Source organism: Diospyros lotus, chromosome 14, assembly GCF_014633365.1.
Source record: "Diospyros lotus cultivar Yz01 chromosome 14, ASM1463336v1, whole genome shotgun sequence".
In the NCBI taxonomy this organism is placed as follows: Eukaryota; Viridiplantae; Streptophyta; class Magnoliopsida; order Ericales; family Ebenaceae; genus Diospyros; species Diospyros lotus.
Window position 1 is genome coordinate 14,819,570 of NC_068351.1, and position 12,315 is coordinate 14,831,884.

Consider the following 12,315-nt stretch of genomic DNA (forward strand, 5'->3'; position numbering starts at 1 on the left):
CTGTTCAATTGGTTTATCATGGAAATCTCAAGTTGTTCCTTTCTTTTTTGCAATAATCAACACTCTACACCTCCAATTAATTCAATGCCAAATTTCTTTTGTAATTGTCTAGACGCCTGCTCTGATCAAGTAGCAATATATTGCTTACAGTTGATGGAAAATGCCATGTGACCATAACTTGCCTTTTTATGAACAAGGAAGGAAAGCTGCCACTTGGTTAGTCACTCTTAGCACCCTACATGCTACCACAATCTCGCTTCAAGATCTCAAATTTCAACTGCCAGTTTACTTCATGCCAGCTGGTCAATCCTATCGTCCCTAGCCTATGCAACTCCATTCCAACAGCTACCAACCTACCTTTATATGCATGTTTACATATATTTATGTATACATATGAAATTTGTTCCTAGAAGGGAGGAATAGTTTTCTATAGTTGCTTATATAGATATGTTTATCAGCATGCATTTATGTATTTATTAATGATGATTTAATTATGAAATAAGCTGAATTATTGAAAGCTTACTTCTGAATTTATTGAATCCAAAGGGAGATATTTATACAAGGAAGAATATCTACTCTTATCTCCTAGAAAATAGGAAAATATTCAAATTTAGATAACAGTAACTAATATTCAAAACATGCCGGCCTTTAGTTTTTGATTTCAAGTTTGAATCTCTCCTTTGAATCTTGGAGCTTGGGTTAATGATTTATTGGCTCAATGATTGGATCAAATGAATCAAACCATAAGGTCATAACACCAACAATAACAACACATCAAGCCTTAACCTAGTATACAGGAGGTAATACAAGGAGCATTTTAGATTTTGCAAAAGAGAGATAGGGAGGGAGGTAGGGGAAAAGAATAGATTCATCAAACCAAAGCATTTACGTGCTTTAACTCACCACTTGTCCTAATAGCTTGAGTTACTAGGAAAGACAAATCAAACCTTTGTGACAAAACTTTTGTGGTCCTAAAAGTTTGTCTCCCATTATTCATGTGTTTTCAACCACATTAGTGGTTCCTAAAAACTTGAGTTACTGGGAAAGACATATATCAAACCAAAGCCTTTATCTGTTTCACTTTTGGGAAGATGGAATATGAGATTGCCTATAAAATGAATGATTAAACTGGGTATTTAAATGTGAATGGCTAATATATATATATATATATATAAAGCTTTTTTCCTAGGCTTTTGTTAAGCTAGATATTGAGAATGCCTACAACATGTGGTTTGGGTTTTCTTGAACACATGTTGAACACAAGGTTAGATCCTTGTTGCATTGCTGTTACGAGAAAATGTGAAAATTTTGTGACAAAACTTGAAATCATGATCTTCTAGATCCGGAGATCTAAAACTATATTGAAACACCATTTGTTGTAAAACTTTAACTGTTAGAAGGGTCCAGTATATATGTCAAGCTTTACAACAATGTAAAAACAAAGTCACTTCAGAACAGAAAAGTAAGCTGAAGAGTTGAGACATCTTAGATACTTTGAATACTATGCTTCCATATTGTCATAATTAAGCTGTAACAAGAGTGAACATGTTAAATTGTGGTTAACCAATCCATTTATATGATTAAGCGTAAACAAGAGCAGAAGCTGAAATTCAACAGATGAATCCAATTCAGACTTTATCAGATACCTAATGGATGTATACACATTTTCATCTGCAATAGCTAAATATATAGCCAGGTGTAGAATCTCCAATCATAGGCATGAAGAAACAACAATTATATGGTGATGAGTGCTATGCACTGAAGTGGATTAAATGGATGGGATACAGGGGTGACTGATGAAAATGAAACTGACACTGGCTGATTCACCCCTAATTTTCCTTTAAAACAGATTGAGCAATTAATGCAAACAAAACACTTACAAGTGGCCTAGGAAACTTGTTGAGGTGCTTCATCTGAGACAATCATGGGATCTGGGACTTTATTCTTCTCACAAGAAACTACAATAATTCTGTCAATAGGTTTTACTGGTATGAGTCCATTTGAGGTGCTACCTGGTTAACCTGAGAAGACTCTAAACCGCATTCCCATGTCACCAATCACCTCATGTTTGAGTGTGCAAATCAACTGAAGCATTTGCACAACATATGTGTGACTTGCATGCGGAGACTGATGAGACAAGTAATGCTTTATGCAAACTTCGAATTGACATCCTACCAAATATGGAATTGGGGATTATGTTATGATCTGCCTTAGACCATAGTAGTTTGCTCTAGGATACATCCCCAAGTTGCATGCTTGAAGTGTGGACCCTTTTAAAATCTTAAAACAAGTTTGATGAAATGCATGTGTCATTGATATACCATCTGACTTTGGTCTATCTCTACATGAGGACCGGCTTACGTACAACAACTATATTAACCCTCCTGATAATCCTTTTATAAACCACCTTCTCAGCCTCAACCAGAGCCTAACATTTTGACACCAATGCCTTCTAGTGCACAATGATAAAATTGATGCTATCTTAGATGGGCAAGTTGTTTTTATTAGAGATGGAGAGATTCATGTTGCCTTGTTCGTTGGAGGGAGCATCCTAATTGTGATCACACTTGAAATTGGAGTACCAAAACTGAGTTGCAACAGCTTTAGCTTGATCTATTAGAGTTATACAAGAATCAGCTGGATCTTCCCATGACAGCAGAGTTCTTCCCACTTTGAACAAGTAGGTGTTGATGACAACACTTGTTGGAAAAGATAAAGAAGAAAGCCTAAGTCATGGCCGAGAGGATAAGAAGAAGAGAAATTGAAGATAGAAAGGTCCAGCTGTGGAAGATAAGGATAAGTCAGATAAGAAAATTAGCACTTATGTATTTATCTTAATCTAAGAATTGTTGTAATCTATACCTAAATAATAGGAGTGTAATCTAGTCCTAAAGTTTAGCCTAAAGGTTAGGAGTTGTGATGTATATATTTGCATCTTCCGGCTTAATGAATTTCTATGGAAGTTATTTCATCTTGAAACTTCCTACAAATCTGCTCATCATGGTATCAAAGCCATAGATCTGTAGCAAGGTTTCCACTATTTTTTCTTGTCTTTCTCTCTTATTGGTAACATCTGTATGTCCATAATATGGCTGAAAACTCATCAACAAGTGGAGCTTTCACCAATCTACCAACTGCACCAAGGAATACTCTCGTTCCACAATCTCCAATCTCCCTAGATAATCATTCTCTCCAAATCACTTAGCATAAGCTGAATGGAACCAACTTCAGAGAGTGGTTTCAGTCCGTCTTGTTGGTGATCCGAGGCAAGGGCAAGATTGGCTATCTCGACGGGACAATTTCTAAGCCAAGCACTGATTCAATCAATTATGGTATTTGGGAGGCTGAAAACTCAATTATAATGGCATGGTTAGTCAACTCTATGGAACCAAAGATTAGGAGAACCTATTTGTGCTACAAGATAGTTCAGGAAATATGGGAAGCAGTGCAAGAGATATACTCCAACATGGAGAATACTGCCCAAAGCTTCTAGATTCGTTCTACTATCCGAACTACTAGGTAAGGTAACAATTTAGTCACATAATATTATAATGCCTTAACCGAATTGTGGTAGGAGATGGATTTGTTTCATGAAATTAAATGGGAGTGTGCTGGAGATAGAAAAAAGAATGAAAAGATGATAGAAAAGGAGAGACTGTTCGATTTCTTGCATGGCCTAAATCCTGATCTTGAGGAAGTAAGGGGGAGGCTACTTGGCACCAAGCCCTTCCCATCAATAAGGGAAGTCTTTGCCAAAGTAAGAATTGTAGAAAGCAGGAAAAGAGTCGTGCTTAATCCTGTAGGGGTGACCAATTCTAATACAACCTTACAGTCATCAGCTTTGGTCTCCTCGAAGACAAAGACATCTCATCCATTTAAAGGGGAGCTACACAAGGACAAACCTTGGTGTGATTTCTGCAATAAACCATTTCACACAAAGGAAACTTGTTGGAAGATTCATTGCAAACCAACAAATTGGAAATCTAGAAATCAAAGGAAGGGAAACCAAGTGGCCTATGGAGGAGGAGTGGAAGCTGAAAAACCACTAATCTGATCCTATCGACAGATCAGTTGGAGATGTTACAGCAACTATTAAATCAAACAAAGGTGGCTAAATCAAAAACAAGTGAATCTCCTAATCTGGTAGTGTCTTTGGCTAAGTATGGTATCTCTATACATCCTCTATCAAAGAAAAATCTGAAGCATGTGTTATATTCAAGAGGATTCATCACATGATCAAGAATGTCTGTCAATTCTCAATCCATGTTTTACGTTCGGATAATGGTAGAGAATATTTTTCGATGAATCCAATCATTATCTAATTAAACATGAGATTATTCATCAAAGTTCATGCTCTTACAATTCCCAACAAAATGGGGTGATAGAAAGGAAAAATCGCCACCTCCTTGAAACTGCAAGGGCACTTTTATTCACCAAATCAATCCCTAGTATCTATTGGGGAGAAGCTGTTCTTACCTCCTCTTACCTTATTAACCGGCTTCCTTCCAAAGTTCTTTCATTTTGAACCCCTTTGAGTGTCCTCATTGATTCCTATCCTCATTACAAACGGGTTCTAAATTCCCTATCACCAAAAATCTTTGGGTGCACTGTGTTTGCTCATAAACAACAACCCACTTAATCCAAACTTGACCTTAAAGCCCTTAAATGTATATTTGTTGGGTATTCTCCTACTCAACAAGGTTGTAAGTGCTACCATCATTCTACAAGATGTTTCATTGTATCTTGTGATGTGTCATTTCTTGAAAACCAACCATTTTTTCTTACCACTTCTCTGCCAAAACGAAGGCTTAGTACAGAGGAACCATGGGACTCGACTTTGCCTCTCCCTATGTTCCAAGATCTTGAACCCTCTACTAATAGTGAATCAACCCTTGAAGCTTTTATTCCTACTCAACCTTCAATGTCTAATTCAGGGGGAGATCTAGAAGACTGGATTCAAGAAGACACAGCCTTGGATAAACCATTCTTAGTATATTCTAGAAGGCCTCGTGACCCTTAGCCAAACCCAACATCTGATCTAGAGATTGGTCTTGAAACTAAGGCTACTGAGGCTAGCAGTAACAGCATGACAGGCTACTTTTAATAGGTTTGATGATCTTGATATTCCCGTAGCTCTAAGGAAAGGGATGAGATCGTGTACAAATCATCCTATTGCAAATTATGTTGGATATTCCAAACTATCTCCACAATTCAAGGCCTTTACAGCCAGCATTGATGAGGTTGAAATTCCTAAGGATGTACATCATGCTTTGAAAAATGAAAAGTGGAAGGAAGAAGTGATGAATGAGATGCAAGCCTTAGAAGCTAATGGCACTTGGGATATTGTCAAGTTACCAACTAGAAAGAAAGTGGTTGGCAGCAAGTAGGTGTTCACAGTCAAATACCAATCTAATGGAAGCATTGACAGGTATAAGCCAAGGTTAGTAGCCCAAGGGTTTACCCAAATCCAATGGCTTGATTATGAGGAGACTTTTGCTTTAGTTGCCAAACTTAATTCTATTCGAGTGTTGCTTTCAGTGGCGGTTAACCTAGATTGGAAGTCACATCAATTGGACATTAAGAATGCATTCTTGAATAGGGAGCTAGAAGAGGAAATTTACATGAGGATCCCTCCAGGATTTGATATAGAAAATACAAAGGAAACAGTATGCAAGCTAAACAAGTCAATATATGGCCTGAAGCAATCTCCGAAGGCCTGGTTTAAACGGTTTAGTGACACTATTCTTTAGTTGGGATACAAACAAGGGAAGACAGACCATACTCTTTTTACAAAAATTGAAGTGGATGGCAAGAAAACAATTCTTCTTGTTTATGTGGATGACATCATCATCACAGGCAACAATACAGTGGAAATTGAACGTCTAAAAGGAAAACTAAGGGCTGCATTTGAAGTAAAAGTTCTAGGAGAATTAAAATATTTCTTGGGAATGGAAGTGACAAGAAGTAAGGAAGGGATTTGTATATCTCAAAGAAAGTATACTATTGATCTACTAAAAAAAACTGGTAAGCTCGGTTGCAAACTTGCTAATACTCTCTTAGAACCTAATTGGAAGAATAAAGAAGATAGCAAACAAAAGTATCAAGTTGACAAGGGAAGATACCAACGTTTGGTAGGCAAATTGATCTATTTATCTTTTACAAGACCCGACATCACATATGTTGTAGGCATAATAAGTCAGTTCATGCATTCTCCTAAGAAAAGGCATTTAGAAGCAGCCTTACATATCCTTAGGTACCTAAAAGGTACACCTGAGAAATGACTTGTTCAAGAAGAATCAAGAAAGAGGAATTAGTGGCTTTGTGGATGCTGATTGGGTTGGTTCTATCAAAGACAACAAGTCAACTTTGGGGTTTTGTACGAAACTATGGGAGAATTTAGTGACTTGGAGAAGGAAGAAGCAATCAGTTGTGGAGAAGGAAGAAGCAATCAGTTGTGGCAAGAAGTAGTGCAAAAACAAAGTTTAGAGCCATTGCACAAGGAATTTGTGAGATCATTTGGGTAGAGAAAATGATGGAAGACTTACAACTTTCAGTGTCCTCATAAAAAATTCTTTATTTTGATAGCAAATTGGCAATTAGCATTGTGAATAATCTGGTACAACATGACCAGATGAAACTAGTGAGAATTGACCGACATTTTGTCAAGCAAGAGATAGAGAGAGGAGGTATAAGTCTAACATATATCCCTACTGTTGTTCAAGAGGCAAATATCTTTACTAAAGCTATGACTAAGCAAGGTTTTGAGGCTATTTGTGGCAAGCTGGAAATGATAAATATTTATTCACCAACTTGAGGGGGAGTGTTGAAAAAGATAAAGAAGAAAGCCTTAAGTAACATATATCCCTACTGTTGTTCAAGAGGCAAATATCTTTACTAAAGCTATGACTAAGCAAGGTTTTGAGGCTATTTGTGGCAAGCTGGAAATGATAAATATCTATTCACCAGTTTGAGGGGGAGTGTTGAAAAAGATAAAGAAGAAAGCCTAAGTCCTGGTTGAGAGGATAAGAAGAAGAGAAATTGAAGATAGAAGATAAGTATAAATCAGATAAGAAAATTAACACTTATGTAATTATCTTAATCTAAGAATTGTTGTAATCTATACCTAAATAGTAGGAGTGTAATCTAGTCCTAAAGTTTAGCCTAAAGTTTAGGAGTTTTCTTAGGAGTTGTGATGTATATATTTGCATCTTCCGGCTTAATGAATTTCCATGGAAGTGATTTCATCTATGAAACTTCCTGCAAATCTGCTCATCAACACTCAACCGCCAGTTATGCTTGTTTATGGCAGGCAACATAGGACGTCCAACCATTTTTTTTATTGTTGGGTGATTGACCGTGAGAAGTCCAAAACTCAAGGTTGAGTTTTTCTTCTGTTGGGGTGGATTGATTAATTTATTTTAGTTTTGATATTAGAATTTAAATTTTTTATGTTTTATTTTTTTAGTAGATTTGTTTGGATAATTGTTAACTTGAAAATTTATCTTTTATGAACTTTAGCCTATAAACAGGCATTATTAATGTAATCAGGATACAGTTGATATTGGAACAAGGATGTATTGGCTCTCTCTCTCTCTCTTCCCTAGATTTCTTCTCTCCACTCCCTAATTTTCTTCTCTTCCTCCCCGTTTTCTGCATTCTTTCTGCTGTCTGACATCACCTTGTTTAGAGTAGTTGTGGGGATTTTCCATTGTGGCAGTAGGTTATTGTGGAGGAAGGTCATAGTGGCCAAGTATCATAGTAAGCAGGAAGGTTGGTCTACTGGGAGGATATGGTCTAGTGATGAGGTTGTTTCTTGGAGTGGCATTATGGGCAAATGGAATATCCTGTCGCAATTACTCTCTTTAGGTGGGTTGGAGTCTAGAGTCAGGTTTTGGCTCAACAGTTGGTGCGACTAGACCCCTTTTGTGAGTTATTCTGTGATTTATTTCACTGGGAATGGAAAGAGAGACATGATTAGGGAGAGTCAATGTATCCTCTAATGTTGTGGTCTGGAACCTTTGGGTTAGCATAACCTCCATGATTAGGAGATTGATTCATGGTATCTTTGTATGGTCTGTGTCTTTGGGGCCAATCACGCTTTTGACATCTTGAGGGAAAGGAAACAAGTTATAATGGACTAGTGTTTCCTGGGGTGAAGGTGTGGGGATTGGGGAATAGTGATACATGATATATGGGTCTTATTTTCTCCATCCTTGGTGTTTTGTGGATGGGGATGGTTTGGTTGTGGGTTTTCTTCAACTCTTGGATTAGGTTTGGCCAATCTGCTGCATAGGATTTGATGAGCCCCTCCACTCTTCTGATGTGGTCTATTAGGAAGAAACTTAATGGTATGATATTGTTTTGAAAGACACCATCCTTGTTTCCTTTTTTATTTATTTTATTTTAAAATTGCACATTTGTGACAAGAAGGTCATGGGTTCAAGTCCTGGATAGCATCTTCTTTGCCCCCCCCCCCCAAAAAAAAAAAGTAAGGGGAAGGCTGCATGCGAATACGATTCCTTCTCCAATCCTTGCCAAGCAAGCAGTTTTGTGTACTGAGGATACATTTATTTATTTTGTATTGGGAGAGTTTGGCTCCTTTCCTTTTGAATATTTGGTCCATTCTAGTGTTTGAAACTTGGTTTCGGATGTCTTTTTTTAACATATCTTGCTCCTTGCTTTTCAGTTTTCACTATCAGTAAATGCCTTTTTAAGTTGTGAAATTGAATTTCTTCCCTTTCCGTGTAAGAATCCAGGACAAGGAGTTTAGTGCGGGCATGGGTTTGGGAATGATATTTCATTTGCAAAGGGTTTGTTAAGGTTGGTCCTCTTTTGACCAGGTTTAGGGTAAAATCTCTCTTACAAGGTTCATAGGGACAATATGTCAAAGTGATCAAACTAGGATTTTGAGCAAAGTGCACAGTGTAAAGTTTAATTAACCCCAAGTGCCAAAAAAAAAAAAAAAAAAAAGAGCTACTCTTTGCACAAATCATTTGAGGGTTACATCAGCGCAAAAGGAGTTTCCAAAAATTGTAACTTGGTGGGGAATGAATCTTGGGAGCTAACTATTTCAATTGAGATAAGAGGAAGCTTAATGGGATATTGGGTAAAGGGTAAAGCCTGGAAGCAAGGTCCAAGAAATCATCAATTGGCATTTTATTGTTGTCACTTTATTAGTTCCAAAAAACCTTTGTTTTCAACTATTACTAACTGAGCTTTACATCCCATTTTGCATGAAGAAGCATAAACTTTTTTCAAGCACTGTTACTGATAAAGCTCAAGAGAGAGGTGATGAAGATGAGAAAAGGTATGTTATTGCTCTTTTACATCTAGATTAGCAGTTTAGCAACAGGAATGCATCTCTCTCTCTCTCTCTCTCCAGGAACGAATTTTTTTGTCACAATAAGAAGATGAACATGGTTCAGATGAAGAAACATAATAACCAATGAACAATGTAAGACATTGTATAGAGGCTAAAATAATTGCAGCTGTATCAATTAAGTTGGCTTCCAAATGTGAAAGGTCAAAAATATATTGGAAGATAAGCTGCCCTGAAGAGTACTTTTTTTTTAAATAATGATGCAGATTTGTCTTTGGTGTGTAGTAGACGAAGAAATTCCATTGCTCAATTGCATTTAATCAGAAGCTCAAGAATGTCTCTTGAAACCACTTCCCTAGCAACTAGGAATAATGAATAGGTTACTGAGAAGTGTATTTACTTTGCAATTTAAAACCATGAAGTCAGGACAGTTTTTAGGCAGTCATTTATCCCTATATGACCACATGTAATTTACCGAAACATAAGGTGGCCAACCTCCTTGGAACAGCACTGCCAAGTTTAATAGAGTGGATTTGCTACTTATATTTTTTTCTTTACTGATTTCTTCATAACTTTGCGTTTGGTTATGCAGAATATCAGTGACATTTGTTGACAAAGATGGCGAGGAGAAGGACATTAAGGTTCCAATTGGCATGTCCATGTTAGAGGCTGCCCATGAAAATGACATAGAACTTGAAGGTAAGATTTTGAGCATATGATTCTGCATTAGCACCTTATGCCAAACTATGTTATCATCTTTGTTGATTACTGTCTGAACTTTTTATCGAGCTTCTTTCAAGGTGTTAGACCAAATCAACGCTGCAACATATCTTAATCAGAATTTAGGTTTGATGACACATAAGCCGACTCTCCAGAATTATGAGACACTCGAACTAGCTTTCTATGACTTGGTATCTTCTCTATGCTTTGCAGTTAATATGTTCTTATTTTCACTTTGATTGCAGGAGCATGTGAAGGATCTCTTGCCTGTTCCACTTGTCATGTGATTGTGATGGTATGTTAATGAACAGCCTTGCTACTAAAGGAAAAGAATTATATGGCTAAGACTTAAGGGCCCGTTTGATTTTACCATCAGTTGTGTGTCTGTGTCTGTGTGTTCGTTTTCAGTTAGAAAATTGAAAACTAAAAGTGGACTATCTTGCTAGGAGTGCATCTTATCCATGATTTCTTCATCTGACAAACTCCCACTTTCTTTCCAGAATGCAATTTTTTCTCCATTTTTCTTCTTTTTGCAGTTAAATTTTTTGTAGTTTTAGTTTAGTAGCAATCTCAGCATGGCATTGATGAGCTATGGCGTGGAGTTAATTCATAGTACTCTTTTCAGGATATTGATTACTACAATAAACTAGAAGACCCCACCGATGAAGAGAATGACATGTTAGATCTTGCTTTTGGTCTTACAGAGACGTAAGTCCCAGATTCTTTAAACTTGTGGTATGTCTATGTATGGAGCTTGTGTAAAAATGCAGTATTCGTGATTTCCCACAGGTCCCGTTTGGGTTGTCAGGTGATAGCAAAACCCGAACTTGATGGGATGCGCCTAGCACTTCCTGCTGCTACACGAAACTTTGCCGTTGATGGATACAAGCCGAAACCACATTAGAACGTTTCTCATAGAAAAGATACCTTGGAAAACTTTCCGAAGCAGAAGGATTGTTCTGCCAGTTTTGTAGCTTCAAGTTGGATAAGGGAACCTTGACCCAGAAATTCAGTGTAGCAATTGCTATTCTTTGTTATACAATTCTCTGAAACATAATTTCTTGGAGAGACTTACACTGCCTTGTATTTTAAGGGTTTTGATTGAATGGAAGAGGCTGCTTGTTTACAAGAAGTTCCATTGGGTCCATCTGGCAAGAGTTTACAGAAATTGTGGATATAAATGTGGCTTTGTTGTTATTTTTTTTAATAAGAGCCTATCCTTGATCACAATGGGAAAGTTGTCCTTTATTATAAATAAGTTGGATTTGAGTTGTAAAAACAGTCTCTTATCAAAGCAAAGATAAGGTTGCATACGAATATAATTCTCTCTCAACTTTTGCAATGCGGGAGAGCCTTAGACAGTGGAGACCTTCCCCGTCTTCGGTCCAAATGGAACAATAAGCTTATGTTATGGTGGATTGAGAGTTTTGGAGTGAAGATAACCGACAAGATGTCTTCCTTTTAGATTCGATCTTTGCAAAAACTGTCAAACCCAGCTATTTCGTATCAAAATTTGAAGGTCGATTGATTATTGATGTGCTTTTATGGCAAGGCTTCTGCTTTTAACTGGTTTTTTCAACTTGTTTCACAGAAAGTTACAATTTTTGGGTAAAATTCACCCTCAAAAGCTAACTGTTATGGGGAGGGTGTCTAAGAGATTATAAATCCCACATCAGAAGTCTGAATTTTTAGTGTGGGACAAGTTTCATACCTTGTAATGGATCATAACATACCACCACGTTCCGCAGCCTAGTGCCCACGACGACAGGCTGTGCACTAGTCTCAGCTAGTCTTGAGCGAACACTGCAATACTGACGTCACTTCTGTCGCCATTCGCTTGCACTGCCATTCGCTTGCATTGGGAGCCATGGGATTGGCTTTGATATCATTGTTACAACTCTTGAGTAGAACTTACCCTCATAAGCTAATTGTTAAAGGGGAGTTGAGATCTGCTGTTCCATTTTGCTACCCTTTTCCCTGTCCACCCAATAAAAAGCAGCCACATCATCCATTATCAAATAGTAATTTTTTTTAAAAAGTTATAAAATTAAATAAAAAAATTATAAAATCAAATAATAATATATATATATAATCAACATATATGTCATTTATAATTTTTTTGTTTGATTTATAACTTTTTTTTAAAAATTATTATTTGATAATGGGTGATGTGGTTGCTTTTCATTGGGTGGACAAGGAATGGAACAACAAAACGGGACAACAGATCTCGACTCGTTAAGGGGAGGGTGCCCAAGAGATTATAAACTCCATACTAG

The 12,315-nt window shown here is 37.1% G+C and overlaps 1 protein-coding gene across 2 annotated transcripts in view; it reads left to right on the forward strand.

Moving 5' to 3' along the window:
- Nucleotides 1–11,294, forward strand: part of LOC127790217 (uncharacterized) — a 34,116-nt gene extending 22,822 nt beyond the window's left edge. The window contains exons 5-9 of one of the 2 annotated variants that reach the window (XM_052319541.1): nt 9,243–9,307; nt 9,912–10,018; nt 10,285–10,334; nt 10,665–10,747; nt 10,829–11,294. In XM_052319541.1, coding sequence (XP_052175501.1) covers nt 9,243–9,307; nt 9,912–10,018; nt 10,285–10,334; nt 10,665–10,747; nt 10,829–10,943 — 420 coding nt within the window. In that variant the 3' untranslated portion in view covers nt 10,944–11,294. Of the gene's footprint in view, nt 1–9,239; nt 9,308–9,911; nt 10,019–10,284; nt 10,335–10,664; nt 10,748–10,828 lie in introns of both variants that reach the window. The other variant, XM_052319540.1, reaches the window with a different exon arrangement.
- Nucleotides 11,295–12,315: the final 1,021 nt, after the last annotated feature.